This window comes from Panthera uncia, assembly GCF_023721935.1.
Source record: "Panthera uncia isolate 11264 chromosome A1 unlocalized genomic scaffold, Puncia_PCG_1.0 HiC_scaffold_16, whole genome shotgun sequence".
Taxonomy (NCBI): Eukaryota; Metazoa; Chordata; class Mammalia; order Carnivora; family Felidae; genus Panthera; species Panthera uncia.
In genome coordinates, this window is record NW_026057576.1 from 2106699 (window position 1) to 2131111 (window position 24413).

Sequence of the window (24413 nt, forward strand, 5' to 3'; positions counted from 1 at the left end):
GTCACGAAGGGTCTCGTGCACCGTGCAAAGGAGCACGGCTTGCACCCTGTAGCCGTCACGAAGGGTCTCGTGCACCGTGCAAAGGAGCACGGCTTGCACCCTGTAGCTGGCCGGCAGCCGCTGCAGGGAGGAGCGATGGGGCCGTATCTTGTCCTCGGAGAGAGGACGCCTAGTGACAGAAGATGCCTGCTGGCTCTTCAGATGCTGCTCCTCCTCACGGTTCATTCATTCACACATTTAGCAATCTGCCCGCTGTGTATGAGGTCTGACTCGAGGCAATGGGGACGGAGCAATAAACAACGAAGATCCTCCCTTCAAAAAGCTAGTACTTCAGTGAGAGAGATACTGTGCTCATAAAGGTCTCAGTTTAGGTGCCACGTCCTCAGAGGTTTCCTTGACCGTACGACCCAAAGTAGCTTTTCTCCCTGGTGGCTTTTATTGTTATGCTTTACTCCATCATCATGTTCTCATTCTAAAACTAGGTAAACGTATCACAGTTATGATCATTTGTTTACCATCTGTCTCTCCCTTTAAAATGTAAGGACCATGTCTGTCTTGTTCCTTTAATTCCCAGAGCCTAGCACAGTCTGGTAAACAGGAGGTGCTAAGTACTTGCTGACAAAGAATGAAGAATATACCCAGGGGCGCCTGGGTGGCTCAGTCGGTTGAACGTCTGATTTCGGCTCAGGTCACGATCTCCCAGTTTGTGAGTTCGAGCCCCGCGTCGGGCTTGCTGCTGTCAGCGCAGAGCCCCGCTTCAGACCCTCTCCCCCTTCTCGTTCCGCCCCTCTCCCGCCTGTGCACGCTCGTGCTCGCTCTCTCTCTTAAAAATAAAAACACTAAAAGAAAAAAAAGAAAAAAGTACCCGTATGTATAATTTAACTTTCCTAAAAATGTAGAGCTTTTTAGATTCAAACAATTTCCCTGCGTCTGATGGCCAAGTGTTTTTCTAACCTCTCAGCTCACAGAGTCCTTTGAATGCAGTTACTTTAGGAGCCGCCTCACAGCTTTGTAACTCCTACAAGGAGCTACCTCAGTCGGCCATCAGAGAACCACAAACTCCTGCTCTTTTCTGGCTGTCACTCTAGCTTAACTTAGCTGCCCTTGATGATTTCATAATTAACTCATTCAGTAGTGAACACCTTACACCTATGTGCTAAGTAGTGGGGAGACAGGTGTAGCACAGAACAGCATGAAAATGATCTCTGCCCTCAATAAACGGACAGTAAAGTGATGCATTCAAGGCACCAGGCAACTATGAAACTGGACGGTAAGTTCTAGGACGGGAAGGTAGAGCGTGCCATGGCAGGGCCACTGGCCACAGGCCGGGGCAGTCAGCTCACCTTCTCAGAAGAGGGAGCGTGAAGAATGGGGGTGTATGTAACGGCTTAGGTCCTGGGCTGAATGCTAGATGGATGCAATGTGACAAAACAACAACCAAAATAAGTAAATAACATTCAAATGGCGCTTATTACGTGCTGTGTATTCTTTGGAGCACTTTACATACACTATTAACCATATACTATTATCATAAACATTACTAACCACACATATTATTAATTTATTCAACGTTCACAACAATCCCGTAAGGCATATACTAGTATTGTCCTCGTTCTACAGGACAGATGTGAGGTACAGACGGTTGAGGGAAGTCTCCAATGTTGTTGAGCCAGGGCAGTCTGGGGCCGGAGCCTGAGTTCTTCACCTCTACACTGTACTGCTTCTCAAAAGCATTACCGACTGTTTTTCTTATTCTATGTTTTCTTTCCTATAATGAGAACCATTTACTTCTACACATGCTATATTTTCAATGGCCATCACTAGTATTAAGCGATCCAATAAAATCAGTTCCTTTTCAACTCAGAGCTTAAGGTATGGATGGCAGTTTGTAACATAACTTTAAGAGGCGACTAATTATTGCAAATGTCTGAAGAATATATCTGAAGAAACACAAAGTTTGATCGATGATTTCACTACCCCTTAAAACAAAAGCACCCAATAGAAAAAAAGGGCAAAAACCATCTGGCATTTTCTTAATGCTCAATTACACACCACATATGATCCAGCAGTTGTAATCCTAGGCATCTACCCAGAAGAGCTATATATGTACATCTGTAGATATGCATGTATGTGTATATAATATGCAAATGCAGAAGAATGTTTACAGCAGCCCTATTTTTAACAGCCTTAAACTGGAACCCACCCGAATGCCCTTGCCCACGAACAACAGACCAGTTAAACAAACTGTTATTTACCGCAACCGAATACTCAACAAGAATGAGAATGAATGCTTCGCAACTATATGCAACAACACGGATGAATCTCGCAAACGGAATGTTAATGAAAGAAGCCAGACACACAAACACACAGAGTGTAGGGTTCCATTTACATGAAGTGCAAAACCAGGCAAAGCAAACTGATGCTATTAAGGGGGCAGGAGAGTGGTTTGTGGCAGGTGGGTGCCTGGGAGGGCGCACGAGGAGGCTGATGAGACGCTGGAGATGTGTCGTGTCTTCGACTGGGGGGTGGTTACTCAAAGGTGCTCGGTTTGTGAAAATCCATCGAGTGTACACTTATGTTTATACTCTTCTGTGTGTATGTTCTACAAAAAGTTAAATGAACGTTGGTATCCTTTTTAAACACAGGGTCTATAATTCTGAAAGAATCTGACAGGGGGGGAAATAATTATCATCATCACCTAATCACTGGTTGCCAACCACGTGGCAGGTACTGTGTTAGAAGCTTTACGTGAATGAATCTCACTTAATCCTCACAAACATCTTACGGAAACAGGCACTATTTGTTAGCTCCATTTTCCCGTGAGAAAACTGAGGTTCAGAGACATTATGTAATGTGTTAGAGCAGAAAATCAAACTCAGGTAACCCTAACGCCAGAGAGCATATTCTTAGCCATCTAGCTATACCAAATGTCAGTCAGCTATGTCAAGGCAGGAGAAACATACTGGTCTTGAAACTGACTCTACATGAATATTTACTCACATTATTTTTCCCAGTGGAACCTCAAATTAGAAGAAACACTAGACATACTAAAGTATAACAAACAATAGCCTAGACAAGTTGTTCTCCACAACCAAAACTTTCTTCTGTCGCAGCATATTTGTTCAGGCCTGAGAAAATACGTTAAGGTGTCCAAAAATAAACTCTACTTCTCTAATTCAATTCTCTGTCCCTTCAGATTTTTTACTCCAATAAAAAAAAAAAATGTCTTTAAGAAAACATAGCATGGCAGAAAAATACCAGTATAAGCAAACTTTAGCACTATTCTCGATCTCAGTGTGCTGAGCGGGTTGTATCTGAGACCGGGCTGACGACTCACATTCACAGTGTGGAGTCACCAAGCGAGTTCATGAGCGGAAACAGAACAAATGCATTATGTAATAAAGTTTTAACGAAGGTAACACAGGGAAAATAATTCCACAATTAGCTACAGCATTTGGCAATTTACCAACATGAAATTTACCTCTTTGGAGGGGGAAGCGGGAGATGTGAAAATTGTCATCCAATAGGACCATACAAACATAACAAAGAACAGATGGAAAGCCACAAGGTAAACAACGGCCTTTCCTGGTAAATAAAAACAAATAACATTTCATTGAATCCAGGTGAAAACAGGAAGAAGCTTTACATTAAAACACAATATTTAGGGTCAGGAGGCTTAATCCAATAAATAACCTTCATGAAAATCTACTGAAGACATCAAATATGTAAACGCCTTTATCTGCATGACGTAACAATTACAGATATGAAGAAACATTCAATTTCTGCATTTAAGGGTTATCAGCCTGGTTTATAAGTAAAGACTGCAGTCTGAGAGGAGATTTGATTTTATTAAAACGCTTAAGATTCAAGTTGAAACACCTTCTCTCAGTGTATTTCAAGGTCTTTCTAAGTTACATCTAAAAGTTACATTTTAAATGATTTAAAACTTATTTAAGACAGAAGCCACCACCATGAACATTAAGTCCAAGGAACTATCAGCTGAAAGTAATACAGGGAGTTCCCATCACAGTGAATAATGAGTCATCTGAAAAACTCAGTTCCTGGATTGTCCAGAAAAGTTACGCTAAATTTCATTCTCCTTTCAACAAAGGGTGCCCAAGAATTTTCAGCCACTTAAAATTCGGGCCATAACTGGTTCCCAAGTAGATTAGCGTAACATTCAAACACCCTTAGCTCCAAATATTAACTCACAGATATAATTCAAAGCTTTTTGTTGTTTCTGCAGTTTTTCTATTTGAAAGAAGCAGAACAGGTTTCCGAAAGAAGCAAGGACTATTTACCAGGTGCCTAAAGTCCTTTTCCATTTGGAATGTGGCACCACAAACCACTGAACAAAACAAAGTAGACACAAGCATAAAAGTCTGCAATTCTACTCATTTTGAAAGTTGAGATCAAATATTACTCCTTCCACATAAGCCTTCTCCATTACTTTTGCAATTCATTACCTCTTCGTACCATACTCCCTCCAAAATCTGCTCAGACTTCAGTTAAAGCACTTAATTTGTTTCATTAAAGTTAGCTGCTTAATATTGGTGACCTAATACATGCAAAACATTTAAAACAGTCCCTGGTACATAATAAATCCTTGATAAATCCTGGCTATTTTTTTAAGTAATCTCTACTCCCAACGTGGGGCTCGCACTGACAACCCTGAGATCAAGAGTCACATGTCTACTGACTCAGCCGGCCAGGAGCCCCAGTACTGGCTATTATTATCATTACTATCCAAGAATCTTAATTTCCTCTCAAAATTTGGTTCTTTTTGCACGTTCCCTATTTCAGTGTTTCCCAAGTTAAAGAAATGATAAAAGTTGTCACTGGTCTGCAGTGAAATGAGAAACATTAAGAACAATGTAGTGAAGTTTTCATAAAGCTAACATGTACTGAATTCGAAGTACTATTCTTCCTTTGGTCTGAGGTTATTTTTCTCTCACTTCTGGTTTAAAAAGTGTTCTTTTGAAATAAAATAATCATAAAAAAATTAACAATCGTTGGACCCAGCCTTTTCTTTTGCTGTTATGCTGGTGCATGTGTGGCTAAGAGAGCAGAACCACCAGTCCCACAGTTAACTGGCGCGGGAAGCCTGGGCCCAAGGACTCCTGACATCGCTCCGCTGATCGGCACAAAGTCCTTCAAATTCCAATTCCTAAAATCTCTCTCAAAGTAAACTCTCTCTCGTTATTTTCACTCTCAATGTAACAGCTCATATCCTGTTGCTTATCTCATTTGGTTCACTGCAAAAGCCAACTGGTCTCCTTGCCTCCAGCCCATCTCAATGGCCAGTATAAAATGTGTTGTTCAGAGTATCACCTTGGCTGTGACACTGCTGGGAAGTGACTCCACATGCATGACCGGTGTATGCGCTGTAAACCACTGGGACTTCTCAGTAGCCACGTTTGACCACAGCTACTCCGATCACTAATTCCACCCACTGAAAGCTTACTTGAAGGTATATAATGTGTACCTTATTTCTAACCCTCCCTATAGTCCTGGAAGGTGTTCTTTCAGTTTACAAATGTGAAACCTGAGGCTCAGAGAATTTAGTATCTTGCCCAATGTCACTTAGTAAATGATAAAGCCAGAATTCAAACCCACATCCGCCTGACAAAAATCCAAGGTTCTTTTCATTACGTCGTATTTTCCAAAAGTAGGTTTCCTTCACTTTACCCACCATCTTAGTAGTTACATCCGATTTCAGAGCCAACATCTGATGCCAAGATAAAATCCTTCCCACATCTCCCATCTATCTTCAAATTTGCTTTCTTTTCAACGTCCACTAAAACTGATTGTCACCCTCACTGAAAACTCTGGTTTCTGAAAATCTCTGCTCCCTTCAGGTTGAACCCCATGGTCTACCCAATGGATTCATTATTATTCCTTCATTTGACTTTCCTTTGGAAAAGTATACTGGAGCTCAGTCTCCTACTCTTATATGAACAGTGAGGCATTTACTGAGTCTGCAGTATTATTTTTACTTAGCTTGCTTCACTTATTTATATTTTTGCCTGGCCTCCATATTCAATCAAATTTGTCAATCTTCGTCTGTATACTACTGTATAGCTTTGAGATAAACGGTAACCTTGAGGTACTTTAAACTTCTTAATCATTTAGTTACTTACAACTAAGGTCAGCATATGAAACAATATACTCTCAAAATATTTTTAAAGACATTTAATATATTTTTAGAGTATTTCTGCTCTCCACAGAACAAAATGGTTTCTGCTTTAAAAATCTCAACCCTCAGCTAAAAGAACAAAACAGATAAATCTCTTAGCATAATGCCTGAAATACAGTAAGTTCTTAACAAATGGAAATTATCACATTATAATGTAATGAAACACTGCTTTTATTTATTTTATGTTTATTTTTAATCTTGAGAGGGAGGGAGAGAGAGGAAGAGAGACAGACAGACAGAGCACAAGCAGGGGAGGGGCAGAGAGAGAAGGAGACACAGAATCCAAAGCAGGCTCCAGGCTCTGGGCTGTCAGCACAGAGCCCAACATGGGGCTTGAACTCACGAACCGCAAGATCATGACCTGAGCCGACGTTGGGACACTCAACTGACTGAGCCACCCAGGCGCCCTGATGAAATACTGCTTTTAAATAAATTAGAAATAATGTGATTGTTAGTAAGAAAACTTCTGGTCACATATATATGCTATAAACCATTGGTCAGAAGTAACAAAGTAAAATCTTAGTTAACTAAGCAAATTAAATCAAAGCAAAAAAAAAAAATCTATAAATCAAAAAATCTGATTCAAAAATCACCGGTAAGTGAATTTAAAAAAACAAACAAATAAGCAAACAAAAAAACTCCATCAAAAGAATCTTTGAAAGACATGGGCAAAATAGCCCCAAGAAATAATAAGTTAAATGTTCTTTTATAAATACTTCAGAAATTTCTCTGCTTTCTGTATCTGTGCTATCACATATAGAAAACAGTTTTGATTTAAAGGAAGAAAATCAAGCCTACCAAGGGGAGGAAGTCTATATTCCTCTCCAACCCTGGCTAGAACTGACAGATCAGAGTCAAAGGCAACTTGAGATCTACATGCTTAATGCCTCTTTCCAATAAGAATAAGTATTTATCAGTAATTTCTAACCGTTCAACTGTTTTAGAAATCCTCTGGATTTTGTATCTCAAATCAAGTTTTATTTTTGAAATTTGATTTCAATAACTTAGTATTTTCTTTTATCCTGGTGAAATATTGAGCAATGATTTTTCCCTCTAGGCATTATCTCGTTGACTAGTTGTTACAAAAAGTAGAATTCCCTTTCAAAATAAACTCGTAATACAATTCACAAATTTAGTCTGGTTATTTTGTAAGATGTCTGTGAGCAGTAAAGCATTATTTTTAACAAACACATTATCAAGAGAACCATCAGTAAAATCTGGGCGTCATGAAACAAAATCCCTTCTTCAACCCTAGCTAGAATGGATATTAAAAATCTTTGGGGGTGCCTGGATGGCTCAGTTGGTTGGGCACCCGACTCTTGATTTTGGCTCAGGTCATGATCTTGCGGTCCTGGGACCAAGCCCTGTGTCAGTTCCATGCTGAGGGTGGAGCCTGCTTGGGATTCTCTGTCGCCCTCTGCCCCTCCCCTACTCAAGCTCTCTCTGTCCCTCTAAAATAACTAACTAAACATTAAAAAAAAAGAAAAAAAATCTTTGAAGTACTACTGTCAAGAGTTCTGAAGAACATACAAGGCATAAATATGTACATAAATATATCAAAGAAGTTTCGGTACTAGGTGCCTTACAAAATAACAGCTACTCCAATTTATATAAACACCACAAATGAAAAGATATCGAATGAATACGAATAAACACAATACTGTATCTCCTACTTAAACTTTAAAAACACAGATTTTATTTCTGAAAACAAAAACACATATAGTCATCACTAAATAAAAGCAAGCAGGCTGCAATTACGATACCATAAATATTCTACTTAAATTGAGACTTAAATTGCCTTACCGTTTTCTCCATTTCCAGAGAGAGTAACTAGAATAGAAGAAAAATAGTGAATAAATAATATACTTTAAAATTTTGTACATAAATTTTCAGAGCAACTATTCATCCTAATATCTTTTTCACAAAAATAAAATTTAGTTATAATATGTAAACACTAATGCAAATTCAAGATTGCACACTTTTTATTTATTATTTTTTTAAATATAATGTATTGTCAAATTGGCTAACATACAGCGTATACAGTGTGCTCTTGGTTTCAGGGGTAGATTCCCATGATTCATCACTTACATACAACACCCAGGGCTCATCCCAACAAGTGCCCCCCTCAATGCCCATCACCCATTCTCCCCTCTCCCCCACCACCCCTCTTCACCTCTCAGTTTGTTCTCTGTATTTAAGAGTCTCTTATGGTTTGCCTCCCTCCCTCCCTGTTTGTAACTTTTTCCCCCTTCCCCTCCCCCACAGTCTTCTGTTAAGTTTCTCAAGTTCCACATATGAGAAGACTGCACACTTTAAAAACACTAAGCTAAGCATAAAATTTTTTTCTCATCAACCAATCACATTAAAATTTTTTTCAGACCTTTGTTACTTTCAAACCTATCAATATGTATACAGTTATGTTTTCTTTAGCTCTTTCCTTAATGCCACCTACAGAATAAATAGGACTCTCCTCTATGGCACTCATATTTACGTAATCAGTCTGGGATGTACCTTACTAAACTTTGTGAAAACTATACTCAAGACAATTTGTCTTTTTCTATAGAAAAAAGGAAAGGAACCCATCCCTATAATTTTTAGAGTGCTTTTTATCTCTAGCCTAAAACCCTGGGAATTGCTATTTATTCCTTCTCCCCAGGTAGTCCAATGGCTTTTAGGTCCTGTTAATTCTACTACCTAAGCCTCTTCAAATCTGTCACCTCCTTTCAATTTTTCCCATGACCTTATTTCAGGCCCTCTTCAAACATAATGGCTTAAAGACACTTTCAACTATCAGTTTCAACACACCTCACCACCAGCAAATTTGATGGCTGAATATTCTTTAACACTTCCCAGCAGCCTTCAGAATAAAGTCCAAGATCTTCAGGGTAGCAACCACAGCCCTCTGTGATCTGCCTCTCCGGTCTGTCATTTGCCCATACCTGTGGTCTAATTATCCTGAACAAACAGCAGTTTCCTAAAAGTATCGAGCAGTTCCACATGTGCCGTGTGCCTCTCCAACTCATACTCCAAGGCACAGTTTAAATACTACCTCCTTTGTAAAGCCTTCCCGAGTCCCTCTTTAGGCAGAGCGGACACTCCTTTCTATCATCACTGCTCACTCTTTCATCTCTACCATGCCACGCCATTTTTTTTGCAATTACTTGGTGATATGTCTGTCTCACTCTACTGGACTGCACAGGTGTGGAATCATGTCTTAGATTAACAACCCTAGAAATTATTATTAACTGTATTTTGCAGACAAGTAAGCTAAAGCTCAAAATATTTAAGTGACTTGGCTAAAGTCACAAAACTAGTACATGTAGTGTAGCTCAAGCCTACTTGGACTTGTATTCTGTCCTATAGTGTCTCTCACCTTATTCATTGTTTTAGTTCCAAAGCCTGGCATACGGCAGCAATGCTTAAGAAATATTTGTTAATTCAATAACCATTTTGGACTAAAATCTGTTGATAAAAGAGAGAAGTACCTGGACACCTCCTTAATAAACTAAAATAGATCTACTTCAATCCCCAAACCAGCATAATTAATGAGAAACACGACAGAAGTATTCCCACTAATGTTCAGGAACAAAATAAGCAAGTTCATGATTTTTTTTAAAGCATTGTTTTAGAGAGGCATAGGGCTTCTTCTCAACCCAGCTCAGAACAGCCAGGTAGAACAGTGGAGTAGTTAGATCCTGGGCTGGTCCCCCCTGGCCTCACAGAGCATTCCCCATTTATGCTAACATACACTAAAAATAAAATTTTCAATACTGTCACGACGTGAAATGATTAGGAAGCACTAGGCAGGCCACACAATGATGAGAAATAAATTAGTGGTATACAAATGGAAAAGAAGCAAATGTATCACCAGTTGTATATTGTAAGACTACAAGCCTTCATAGCCACAGAAAACCAACGGAGAAACTACCATAAAGAGAGGTGGTGGTGGTATACAGAAATCAGAGCTTTCCCAACATGCATGCAATCACTCTGTAGAAATTAGAAGTGAATAAAAGTTTTATTTATAAAGCCACCTAAAAAGATAACATTCCTATGGGTGGACGTAAGAACTGGGCAAGATCTACACGAGGGCTCCCCACAAGCCTCCACTGATGCCATGGGGACGGATGCTTCATTCCTGCCCCGTGGGAATGGACATCTACCAACTGCCCAGGCCTTCACCTGCTCTGTCACGGCCCCAGTAGGAAAGTGGGGGAGGAGATACAAGAGGGTTTCCTTGCGAAAGCTGGGCCAGGGGGAAGTCTAAGCCCACACTCAGCCTCTGCTGGAGAAAGTGGGGACAGAGTGTAGTTTTTCCGTGGTTTTTGGCTGGAGCAGGGCAGTTACTGTCTAGTTTTGTCTTCCTAGGTTGCCCTTCTCCTGGTTTGGCTAAAGAAAACCAGCTTCCTTGGGGTTTTTCTGTCTGTGCCCACTGGTGCTTCCAGGTTGCCAGCTTCTCTAGCATGCAGGATGGGACACATGAAGCAGGGAGTTTGCCTCACTATCATTCCTCAGGCACCAAGGTCCTCAGCTGATCTGCCTTTCTCTCTCCACACTTCAGAATCTCATGTTTGTTTATGTTCCAGGGTTTTTTAATTATTATTATTTTTAATGTTTATTTATTTGAGAGAGAGAGAGATAGAGACAGACCGTGAGCAGGGGAGGGACAGAGAGAGAGGGAGTCACAGATTCTGAACCAGGCTCCAGGCTCCGAGCTGTCAGCACAGAGCCCGACGCGGGGCTTGAACTCATAGACTGTGAGATCATGACCTGAGCTGAAGTCGGACGCTCAACCGACTGAGCCACCCAGGCGCCCCCGTACAATATCCAGGGGTTTTAGTTGTACTTAGCAGGAAGAACAGTGTGTATTCACTTGTCCCAGAACTGGAAATTCCAATTTGTTTCTTTTCACTGCAGAGTATTCTATTGTATGGAGGTCCCACAACTTATTTATCCATTTACCAGCTGATAAGACATTTGCTTTTGGTTTTTGGCTACTATGAATACTCACATACAAACCTTTGGGTGGACATAGATCTTCATTACTTGGGTAAATATTAGATACGAGATTGCTGGAGCTCTGTTTAGCTTTATCAGAAACAGCCACACCGCTTTCAAAAGTGGCTGTATTGTTTTACATTCCCCACCAAAAATGTACGTTACAAGTTGCTTCACACCCTCATCAACACTTGGAACTGTCCATCTTTAAACTCGCAGCTATTCTAAAAAATATATAGTGATACCTCATTGTGATTTCGTGTTTCCCTAAAGACTAATGATGCTGAATATCTTTTTACATGCTTATTGGCCAGTCCTACACTTCTTTGTGAAGTTGTGTGTTGAGATTGTTGGCCACATTTTAATCATTATTTCCTTTATTATTGAACTGTAGGCTCCTTATATATCCTATAGTCCTTTAACCAATATATTGTGCAAATATTTCCATCTAGTCCATATTTTATCTTTTCACTTATTTAACAGTTTTATTTATTTTTTTAAAGAAACACAGTAAAACAATGAGTTTTAAAGAGCAGAAATATTTTATTTTGATGAAGCCTAATTTATCATTTTTTTCTTATATGGTTCATGCTTTGGGCCCTACTTAGCAAATCTTTACCAACCAGAGGACACAAAGACTTGCTCATATATTTCTTTCTTGAGGTTATATAGGTTTTACATTTAGGTCTGTAATCTATTTTAAAAGCTGATTTTAAAAATTATGGTATAAAAAGGATGGTATAAACAGGGTTGAAATAAATTTTATTGCATTTAGATGGCCAACAGTTCCAATCTTTTTAGCTGAAACTATCCTTTCCCTGTTGAATTGCCTTGAAACTTTTGATAAAAAACTAATTAAAAATTAAATTAATGGGAGTTATCTACGTGGCTCAGTTGGTCAAGCATCCGACTTTGGTTCACGTTATGATCTCATGGCTCAGATTCTCTGCTGTTAGTGCAGAAACCGCTTCAGATCCTCTGTCTCCTCTCTCTGCCCCTCCCCCATGCTTTCTCTCTCTCAAAAATAAACATTTTTTAAAAAGTAAATAATGTGTAAGGGTCTGTTTCTGAACTCTTATTCTGCCTATTGATGTATATGTGACCAATCTTACCCCAATACCACACTCTCTTGATTATATGTAGCTCTTAGTAAATCTTGAAATCAGACAGTGTGAGTCCTCCAACTTCTTCTTTTTGAAAGGTGTTTTGGCTATTTTAGGTCCTTTGCATTTCCATATAAATTCTAAACTTATCTTACTGATTTCTTAAAAAAAAAAAAAAATGCCTGCTGGGATTTTGGTTGGCTTTGTGTTGACTCCATAGATCAATTTGGAAAGAACGGACATCTTTGTAATAATCAGTCTTCCGTTCCGCGGACACAGTGCATCTCTTCATTTTAGATTTTATCTCATCAATACACAAAATCTTGTATGTATTTTGTTACATTTATCCCTAAAGTGTTTAATGTTTTTGATGTGATTATAAATAGTGCTTTTAAAAAATTTCAATTTCTAATTCTTATTAGAAATATAGCTGAGTTTTGTTTAGTGATCTTGCATCATATCCTATGAACTTGCTAAATTCACTTATTAGTTTTTAATAGCATTTTTGTATATTCCTTGGGATTTTCTACATATATGATGTCTATTAACAGTTTTCCTCTCCCTACTATCTATGTATATGCATATACATGCTTTTTTTTAAAGTAAAACATCTCATGAGTTCATACTAATAATTCAAATTCAAGTCTACAAAGTTTTTATCATTTATCTTGTAATTGTACTTTTTTTTTTTTAAGAACTGAGAACCTGGTTCTCAAAGACAGGATGAAGAATTAGAATATCATATATTACTCATTTAATTTTTTTAAATGCTTATTTTTGAGAGAGAGAGAGAGAGAGAGAGAGAGCGAGCGCAAGCAGAGGAGGGGCAGAGAGAGAGGAAGACAGAGGATCTGATGCGGGCTCTGTGCTGACAGCAGCGGGTCCAATGCAGGGCTCGAACTCTCCAACCACGGTATCATGACCTGAGCTGAAATTGGATGCTCAACTGACTGAGCCACCCAGGCGTCCCTTATTACTCATTTTCTTTATCCCATATTGCCCACCCAACAACTTCGATAATGAGACCAATATGACTACTGAAAATATGATTACTCATTTAAATAATTTTTTCACACTGCTGTCCATTTTCTAATAGCTCTACTATATCTACATGTTGTAGCATATACCCAATTACAAACTATAGTCCCTTTTCCTTATTACCTTTACTTATAGGTCTTAGGTCTCTAAGAACAGATGTATTTAATGTTCATATCAGAGTTTAAGTTGATATCTCTGCACTCTGGTTGTCTAAAACTCATTCCCATTCTCTAGCAAACTGGTTTTGTCATAGATATTATTCAATTTGTTGAATGTTTTTGTGCTCTGGGGAGACTCAAAAATAATGCACCATCACCTTCCCAGAATCTCATGACAGTGACTTTTTGAAAAGAACAGACCAGAGGTGCCTGGGATGGTTGAGCATCCGACTCCTGATTTCAGCTCAGGTCATGATCCCAGGGTCATAGGACTGAGCCCCAAGCTTAGCACAGAGCCTGCTTAAGATTCTTTCTCTTGGGGCGCCTGGGTGGCTCGGTCGGTTAAGCGTCCGACTTCGGCTCAGGTCACGATCTCGCGGTCCATGAGTTTGAGCCCCACATCGGGCTCTGTGCTGACAGCTCAGAGCCTGGAGCCTGTTTCAGATTCTGTGTCTCCCTCTCTCTCTGCCCCTCCCCTGATCATGCTCTGTCTCTCTCTGTCTCAAAAATAAATAAACGTTTAAAAAAATTAAAAAAAAAAAAAGATTTTCTCTCTTCCCCCGCCCCTCTCCTCTGCTCTCCCATGGGCGCTCTCCCTCTTTCTCTCTGAAAATAAATAAGTAATGAAAAGAATAGGCCAGACGCCTTATGAAATGTACCGGATTTGTCTGTTTCTTTTTGGTGTCCTCAAGTTCATACTCTATCCCCTACCCCAAACTCCTCTTCCTATTATTCCGCTCCAAGTGTAAAGGTTTCAATGTAATTTGGGGGTGGGAGGGAGAGAATGGACAAGAATATTCAGATCTGAATATTCTGGGATCAGGAGGCATATTATTGAAGTTTGTTACTCTGCCACGCTTGGAACACTTCACAAGGTAGCAACCACCAAGTCTCTCCTTTGTGAAGGTACATTTTTCACTTAACAATCATGAAGTCTTTTGTGGGGTAAAAGTTAACAATATGTGAATATCTTCTTCACCCAACACGTTTCACCGAATGGTGTTAATATCCGCTGCTGAATCAATTATTTTGTAGAATTTGAAAATTACCATTAAAAACCCTCTTTATTTCTACACTTTTAAGCAGGCATTCTTCTATAAAGCGCTTTCAACTAGTGATTAACTAGAGCTTCCGAAAAAGGCAGCACAAAAACTTAATTATTGCCCTTTACCCACTTTCAGAACAGAATGTTGATATAACATTCAACTCCACTGTTAGCAAATAAATTCAAATTTTCTCTTTTTGAATATCAACGAGGAAACTTATGGATTTTTATTTAATATGCCATTATTGGCTACCCTCATTCTTTTTTAGGCTCGAACTGTCTCGTCTTTGGCCAATGCTCTTCCGAGGGACCCCTGCAACCTCCTGAATGGGCCCCATTAGTCTCTGAGCATGTCTTTGCGGTCTAGCACAAGATGTCCCAGGGCTCACTTTACATCTTCCCTCCTGCAGACCTGAAATTAGCCATTTCTCCAAGGGGCACTGGTTCTTTTTTTTTTTTTTAAGTAGGCTCAAACCCTAATGTGGGTCTTGAGCTCACGACTCCTACCCATACCCCCCCACCAAATCAAGAGTGGCATGCATTACGGACCCAGCCAGCCACGGTGCCTGCATTGGTTCCTTTTAGTAGTATTTGGAAACCAAGTGTTGAATACTAGGGGTGCTCATAGCTACTGGAGTTTCATTGCTTTTAGGCCCTTTGGGATGACCGAAATAGTGTTACAAATCCATATTTATATTCACATTGATATTTCCAATTCAAATAGAACATTATGAAGTTTTTCCTTAATTTTCTTGGCATTATATTTGTATCTCTTTGCATTTATGTACAGTGAAAATCTTAGTTCCTAATTAATTTACTTACTCAGCTCATCCTAAAATATAAATAAAATAGTTTAAAAACTGCATACTAGTTTACGGTTTCTTTGTAGTTTTAAAATTCTGCTTCGTTTTGGCTTTAAACTATATCCCACGAAGGAGTACAATATGCAAAAGCCACTTTGAAATGATTCTTTCCTGTGTATAGTATCAATTTTACGTAAAATTAAGTTATTTGTGTCATGGTCCCAAACTTTACAGTTTGCTCTTGCCTCCTCTTTAATTTTATTTTTTGAATATGCAAAAAATATAAATGGCTTAAAAGCCAAAACTACACAAGAAGGTACTCAGAAAGACCTAGCTCTCCTTCCTTACCCTCTCGCTCCAGGTAGTCATTTTTATTAGCCTCCTTTATCATACTTCTTTTAGCAAAATAAACAAATAAAAATGTATTTCTAATTTCTTCCTTTACATATTTATTCTGCATCTTGCTTTTCTCATTTAACACACCCTAGAAGTCACTGCACATTAGTACATAGAGACAATCACTGTTTGTGTTTTAAAGCACTGCACAGTATTCCATTGTGTGGGTGTTCAGTTCTACAATCAGGGCTCTGTTGATAGACATTTGGGCAGTCTCCAACCTCTACTGTTACAAACAATGTGGCAATGAATAACCTTATGCATGTGTTGTTTATTTGTGGAAGTTTATTCTCAGCGTCGGTTACTGATGATGAAATTACCGGACCCAAAGTAAATCTGCCTGGTTTCCCCAAATCCCTGTTAGAAGGGTTGTTCCATTTTATACCCCTCCCAGCGATGCTGGAGACTGCCTGTTTTTCCACCATCGACCCAATACAGTGTTTCTAAACGTTCTGTATCACAGGGTGATTTTACTTTGCATTTTCTTCTACAAGAGAATAAGCATCTTTTCATATGTTTATGAGCCAGTCCCTTCCTTCCATCCTTTCCCCGGAACTGTTTCTGTCACTTATGCACTTTTTTTTTTTTTTCTATTGGGCTTTCCTCACTCCCCGGTTATAAGGCCATCCACCCATGTTTCCTTCCAGTACCTGAGTGTTTTCATTTTTTACATTCAAATGTGGCCCATTTTGAAAGGGGAAAAGTACCAGATAAGCCTGAAAAATCTTGTGTTGCCAGAAAGTCAGGAAAGGATAAATGATGGCGACATGTTGAAAGAACATGGAAAAGTTGAAGGGGCTCCTACGGGCCAAATCTGGGACAATATGAGGAGCAGATTACAGAGTCGCAAGGTATTTGCCCACAAAGACACCCATCTGGGGTCAGATGCTGAGACACCGTGCGGGCCACAAGCCATGTACTAAGGAGAAATCCAACCGTGGCACAGGCTGATCAAAACCTTGGCCGACTACAGAGAGCTCGAGAGCAGGCGGGCCCCTTCTCACTCAGACACGGGATGGACGCAGGCTGGCACAGGAAGGTGTGACCGTGTGTGCAGTTAGTCACATTGACAGAGCTGACAGCCAGAAGCTGACACAACTGAGCGGCAAGCGCCTCCTCGAAGGATCTGTGTGGTACGTCTGAGTCTACTTCTTAATTACAAAGAGACACTGTACCTTTACGGGATGGAGAAACTTGGCCTGAAGCGCCTGAAGTGGTAACTGAAGTTAACATCCGACACATGGTACAATCCATGGCAGAGCGTCACTCTGGGGTACTCCTGCTAAAAACATGCGCTTTGAATCTAATCGTGACGAAGCACCACCTGATTTAAGGGGCATTCCGCAGAGGAGGCCTGTCCTCGTCAAAACTGTTATGGTCACGAGAGGGAAAGCAATACCGAGCAACTCTTCCAGATGAAAAGACACTAAGAGACAGGGGACTACCCGCAGTGTGTGATCCTAGGCCGGACTGTGGAGCAGAAGGGATTAGTGGGGCACCTGGTGAAATCTGAATACGGCTTACAGACTGGGGTAGTGGCTTATCAACGCTAATTTCCTGATTTTGTGAACCGTATGCTGATACTACGTAAGAAAATGTTCTTTGCTGCGGATGGAAGTTTGTGTCCCCCCCCCTGCCCAATTCATAGATTTTTTGAAGATGGGGCCCTTGGGAGGTGACTAGGTCATAAAGGTGAAGCCTTCGAGAATGGGATTAGTGCCCTTATAGGAGATCTCAGAGAAATCCTTTGTCCCTTCTGCCACGTGATGATATAGTGAAAAGATGGCCATCTATGAACCAGTAAGCGGGCCCTCACCAGACAACAAATCTGTGGTGCCTGATGTTGGACTTCCCAGCCTTCTGAGAAATAAATTTCTGTTGTTTATAAGCCACCTGGTCTGCGGTGCTGTTACAGAAGTTTGAACAAACTTGTTCTTAGAAAATATCACTGAAGTATCGGTGAAGGGACATTATATCTGCAACTTACTCTCAAACTCTTTCAGAGACAATGACAAAGAACGTGCAGCAAATAATAACATTCAGGGAATCAGGGTGAAGGATATATGAAAATCCTTCGGACTATTTTTCCCAAGTCTGAAATTACTTTGAAATTAAAAGTTTAGGGATGCCCGGGGGGCTGGCTCAGGCGGTTAGGCATCCAACTCTTGATCTTGGCTCAGGTCATGATCTCACGGTTTGTGAGATCAAGCCCTCCATTGGGCTCTGTGCTGGCAGTGTGGAGCCTGCTTGGGATTCTCTCTCTCTCTCTCTCTCTCTCTCTCTCCCTCCCTCCCTCCCTCCCTCCCTCCCTCTCTCTGCCCCTCCTCAGCTCTTGCTGTCTCTCAAAATAAATAAATAAACATCAAGAAAATAATAAAATTAAAATGCTGAAATAGAAGCAAATAAAAAATAAGATTTTATCAATTTGTAGTTTATTCTTGGAGCATCATGTGAGGTATGGACTGGATTTTATCTCTCACCAAATATCCACCCAGTCGTCCCATCGGTTCCTCTGTGACTCGAGATGCTACTTTCATCATGTCCTACATTTCTATAATTACTATTTGTGGACATTCTAGTCGGCTCCATTGGCCAATACTTCTATCCACGCACCATACCATACAATTGTTTAAGGCTTTATTTTCTAGAGCAGCTTTAGGTTCAGAGCAAAACTGAAGGGACAGTAGAGTGAGTTCTCAAATACCCCCTTACCCCAACAGGTTTTTTTAATTTAAGAGAGACAGCGCGCGCACGGTGCATGAGCAAGGGAAGGGCAGAGAGAGAGAAAGAGAGAGAATCCCAAGCAAGCTTCATGTTGTCAGCCCAGAGCCCGATGTGGGGCTTGATCCCATTAACCATGAGATCATGACCTGACCCGAAATCAAGAGTCAGACACTCAACTGACTGAGCCACCCAGGCTCCCCCCACAGATTTAATCATAGAGGTTTTGTAGTTTAAAATCTGGTGGGGTTTGCCCTCTTTATGACTCTTTTTCAGAGGTTTCCTGGTTCTTTCTTGTCTGTTTTTCCCAATGACTTTTAGGATCGACTTATCTAGTGCCAGAAAAAAGACAACTTTGTTGAGAATGGAATTCATTTATATATTGACTTGAGGAGATCAGAAATCTCTGTAATGTTGAGTTATTCTATTCATGAACATGAAATATGAAATGTCTTTCCACTTATTTAAGTCTACTTTTGTGTTTTTCAAGAATGTTTACCCCTTACAGATTTGGCATATTTCTTAAGTTTATTCTTAAGTATTTTATCTTTTTGATGTTAGTGGAAAAGGAGACTTTTCTTCCACTATGTTTTCAAACAAATTATTATGTATATACAGAAAGTATTGGGCTTTTGTTTGCTAATTTTACTCAATTCTTTTGGTTTCAGTGTTCTGCTGTTATTGATCCTCTTGGCTTTTCAACATATACTATCACATCATCTACACAGAGAAGTAGCTTTTTCTATTCCTTTCCAATGTCTTACGCTTCTAATTATTTTCTCTTGATTGAATATAGCAGTTGAATTTGTCAATACAGTACAATGGTACACAGCAATGGCCATGGTAACAAAGCATCTTACTTGTTCCTGGTTTTAGCAGAACGTGATCAAGTATTTTGTATGTGTGTAATTTTGCCCAAAAGTCATTTATTACTATTTTATCAAGTCTTTTTTAAAATGAGAAATAGGGGCATCTCAATGGCTCAGTCAGTTAAGCATCCGACTCTTGGTTTCAGCTCAGGTCATGTTCTTACAGTTGTGAGTTCAAGACCCACATTGGGCTCTGTGCTGACAGTGCAGAGCCTGCTTCGGATTCTCTCTCTCCCTCTCTCTCTGCCCCTCCTCTGTTAGCACTCATTCTCTCTCTCACTCTCTCAAAATAAATAAATAAACCTTAAAAAATACATAAAATTTGGGGCGCCTGGGTGGCGCAGTCGGTTAAGCGTCGGACTTCAGCCAGGTCACGATCTCGCGGTCTGTGAGTTCGAGCCCCGCGTCAGGCTCTGGGCTGATGGCTCGGAGCCTGGAGCCTGTTTCCGATTCTGTGTCTCCCTCTCTCTCTGCCCCTTCCCCGTTCATGCTCTGTCTCTCTCTGTCCCCCCCCCAAAAAAAAAAAAAAAAAAAAAAGTTGAAAAAAAATACATAAAATTAGAAATAGATGTTGGCATTTTTCAAGTAATTCTTCATCATCTACAGCAATAATGCCTTTTCTTCCTAAATGATGAATTTAATAACAAAAGGTAAGTAGAAGAAATTAGCTACTACCTCCCGGATGGACTGTAATACCACTTTTTCCAGAGGCACAGTCCTTTCAGTAGTGATGTGCTCCCCACCCTCCACCCCCTTCACCACTATTGGTAGCTTTGTCCCCAAAGATCAACAAGTCTAAAAGAATTTAAATAGGTATTTCATGAAAAAAGAATTCTACGGCAAAAGTTTAGAAAAATACTGGGTGAAACAGTTACTGACTTGGTTATGGCAGGGCTTCTTAAAACTTGTAATATGCATAAAACATCTAGGAATAAACTTAACAAAAGAGGTGAAAGACCTGTACTCTGAAAACTATAAAACACTGATGAAAGAAATTGAAGACGACACAAAAAAATAGACATTCCATACTCGTAGACTGGAAGAACACATATTGTTAAAAAAATATCTATTATTACCCAAAGCAATCTACACATTTAATGCAATCTTTATCAAAATACCAACAGCATTTTTCAAAGAACTAGGACAAACAATTCCATAATTTGTATGGGACCACAAAAGACCCCAAATAGCCAAAAAAAATCTTGAAAAAATAAGAAACAAAACTGGAGTTATCACAATTCCAGACTTCAAGTTATATTACAAAGCCGTAGTGATCAAGACAGCACAGTGCTGGCAGAAAAACAGACACATAGATCAATGGAAAAGAATACAGAGCCCAGAAGGAAATTGCTAATTATATGGTCAAATAATCTTTAACAAAGTAAGAAAGAATATCCAATCAGAAAAAGACAATCTCTTCATAAATGGCACTGAGAAAACTGGACAGCCACATGCAAAAGAATGAAACTGGATGACTTTCTTACACACAAAAAATAAATTCAAAATGGATCAAAGACCTACATATGAGACCTGAAACCATAAAAGAGCAAAGACAGTAACCTTTGACATCGGCCATAGCAACTTCTTAGATGTGTCTCCTGAGGCAAGGGAAACAAAAGCAAAAATAAACTATTGGGATTACATCAAAATATAAAGCTTCTGCACAGCAAAGGTAACAATCAACAACCTAAAAAACCTACCGAATGGGAGATGTTTGCCAATGACCTATACAATAAAGGGTTAATATCCAAACTAGATGAAGAACTTCTACAACTCAACAGCAAAAAAATAATGCAATTAAAAATGGGAGAAGAGGGCGCCTGGGTGGCGCAGTCGGTTGAGCGTCCGACTTCAGCCAGGTCACGATCTCGCGGTCCGTGAGTTCGAGCCCCACGTCAGGCTCTGGGCTGATGGCTCGGAGCCTGGAGCCTGTTTCCGATTCTGTCTCCCTCTCTCTCTGCCCCTCCCCCGTTCATGCTCTGTCTCTCTCTGTCCCAAAAATAAATAAAAAATGTTGGAAAAAAAAAAAATTAAAAAAAAAAAAATGGGAGAAGACATGAATAGACATTTGTCCAAGAAGACACACATTTGTCTAACAGACACAGGAAGATGTACTCAACATCACTGATGATCAAGGAAATGCAAATCAAAACCACAACGAGAGATCATCTCACTCCTGTCAGAATGGCTAAACCCAAAAACTTAAGAAACAAGCGTTGGTGAGGAAGTAGAGGAAAAGGAACCCTTGTGCACTGATGGTAGAAATGCAAACTGGTACAGCCACTGTGGAAGACGGAGGTTCTTGAAAACATGAAAAATAGAGCGACTCTATGATCCAGGAACTGCACAACTGGGTATTTACTCAAAGAATATGAAAACGCTAACTTGAAGAGATATACGCACCCCTATGTTTACTGCAACATTATTTACAATAACCACCTATGGAAGCTACCCAAGTGCCGACAGATAAATGCATAAAGAAGTTGTGCTACATATTCACAATGGAATGTTACTGAGCCATAAAGAACGAAACCTTGCCATTTGCAACTACACGGATGGATCCAGAGGGTACAATGCTATGTGAAATAAGCCGGTCAGAGAAAGACGAATAGCGCATGGTTTCACTCCTCTGTGGAATTTAGAAGGCAAAACGAATGAACAAAGGCAAACCAAACATAACCGACTCTCAACTACAGAGCACAAACTGATGGTTACCAGAGGGGAGGTGGGTGGTGGATGAAACAGGGGAAGGGGATTAAGAGGACGCTTATGCTGACGAGAGATGCGAAGTCTACGGGACTGCTGAATCACTACACTGTACCCCTGAAACTAATACAACACTGTTAATTACACTGGCATTTAAAACGGAAACTTGTAATATGCAAATGAGCACTGTGATATTAAAGAACTACTATATGAAGTACAAGTGCATTTGACGGTGCACATTTATACATCTTTGTATTCCCAGTGCCAAATACGGTACCGAGAACACTATACGCACTTAATGTTTGTTAAATGACGAAATCAACACGGAGATATTCTTAAGGTCGGGGGCATATCTGTATTCAAGATTGTGAGCTATCTCCTATGTGAATACATTCAATTCTCCCTCTTCTACTAGCATGGAAATTGGTGCTATGTAATCAATTCACTCAGTCAACAAATATCTGAGTACATATTAAGCAGGACCTGTTTTTAGGTTCTGGAAATAAAGCAGTGAACATATTACTCAGGAGAGAAACACAAATAACTACATTAAGCAGCAGTAAGTGCCATGAAGAAAAACAACGCGGCGTAAGAAAGTGAAAGAGGAAGTACTTATGTTCCATGGCGCAGTCAGCAAAGCCTCTCTGACAGTTGAGCCTTTCGAGAGAAACCTAGATAGAGAGAAGCAGCCCTTCGGAATCTGGAAGGAAAGCATCCCAAGCAGAAAGAGAAGGAAGTACAAAGGTCCTCAGGTGGGACGTGCGTGGTCCGACAGGTAAAAAGCAAGGAGGCGTGTTTGGCTGAAGCAAAGTGGGCAGAGAAGAGAGGAGTCAAAATCAGTGGCAGACCAGAACACTTAGGGCCTGACGGACTACAGAAAGAACGCTGGATTTCGTGAGGAGCAAAGAGGAAAGTCACTGGAGGCTGCTGAACACAGAAGTCATCATCTTGCCTCGGATTTTTAATGATTCCTGCTGACATTTGAGGGGGGGGCTGTTAGGAAGCTACTGCATATGTGTACATGGTATTTCTCATAGCCATGACCTCTCACTTCTCCTTTTTTAATACTTGTAAAAAGTATACCACTTATCCACAGAAAAATAAGAATCATACAGTACCAGGAACAAGAAAAAATCAGTGTAAATTCACACCAGTGATATATGCGATCCACATGTGCAAAAATAACATTTCGGTGTTATTAATTCCTTCAGGTGCTGATGATATCCTTTTCATGCAATTAGTTTAAAAAGCTTCCTTGAAGACTTCACATTTAATAAGTTCATACTTAGTTTTATATGTTGTCCAATTAGTACGCTAATAAAAATGCCTCCTCCTATGATTCCAACTGGGTGGGCCTACGTTCACGTTAGTAAGCATAACGAAGCATTGGGAGAAGTGAGAGGACACAGAGAACAGAAATGTTCTAAAAATAATTTTAAACGATCTTTTATCATCAAGGCGTGTGGATCTCAACTTTAGAGAAACCCGTTTTCCATCAAAGCATCATCACCATTACTTGGGACCTACTACTTGAGCTCAGTGGAGGCCCATCCCCTAAGGACGACGTGCTGCGTATCTCAGCAACACCTAAATCTGTGTAGCTCATACACCTGCAAGAACAGTGCCAGGTATCAATCTTCTTAAAGTCCCATGTGACGTGGAGGACCCCCTCTCTCAGCATACTCCCCGTCCCCCCCCCCCACCCGCTCATGCCAGATAGGCACACGCTTTTGTAATATGATCTTCAGATACAGTCAATTAAGAATTAAAAAAGACTGTAAGAAAGTGCTCTTTCATTCACTGAAGTCAGAGGGAGGAAGGGATAAAAACTCTAAGAATTAAAAATAGAGAAACACGGGGCGCCTGGGTGGCCACCTGGTTAAGCGTCAGACTCTTGGTTTTGGCTCAGGTCATGACCTCCCGGTTTGTGTGACTGAGCCCGATGTCAGGCTCTGCGCTGGCCGCGTGGAGACTGCCTGAGATCTTCCCTCTCCCTCTTTCTGCCCCCCCCCCCCCCCCCCCCTCCCCCCCCCCCCCCCCCCCCGCTGGTGCTCTCTCTCCCTCTCTCTCAAAATAAATAAATAAACATTGTAAAAAACTAAAAATAAAGAAACAAAGAAAACTGCCCAAAAAAGGAAGACAAGAAAAAATACGCTAGTGGCTACTTAAATCTTTGCCCCACCTCCAGTAATATCTGAAAGCCTGCTCTGCTAAAAACTTTACATTATTTTGCAAGACCGGCATTATTCCATTTTACAGCATGGCAACAAGCACAGGCAGGTTAAATAATTTATGAAGATCATCCAACGAGTATCAGTATGGCCAGGAGGCCAGTGTGTAGCAGCTGTAGAAACAAAGGAGGAATGGAGAGGAAATTATG

The 24413-nt window shown here is 40.2% G+C and overlaps 1 protein-coding gene across 4 annotated transcripts in view; it reads right to left on the bottom strand.

Annotated features, from left to right (window-relative positions):
- The window catches only part of ZDHHC20 (zinc finger DHHC-type palmitoyltransferase 20), a 71785-nt gene that overhangs the window by 38397 nt on the left and 8975 nt on the right, over positions 1-24413 (bottom strand). For 3 of the 4 annotated variants that reach the window (XM_049647344.1, XM_049647343.1, XM_049647345.1), the window contains exons 2-3: positions 8000-8026; positions 3482-3585 (exon numbers count right to left, since the gene is read on the bottom strand). In XM_049647344.1, coding sequence (XP_049503301.1) covers positions 3482-3585; positions 8000-8026 — 131 coding nt within the window. The other variant, XM_049647346.1, reaches the window with a different exon arrangement.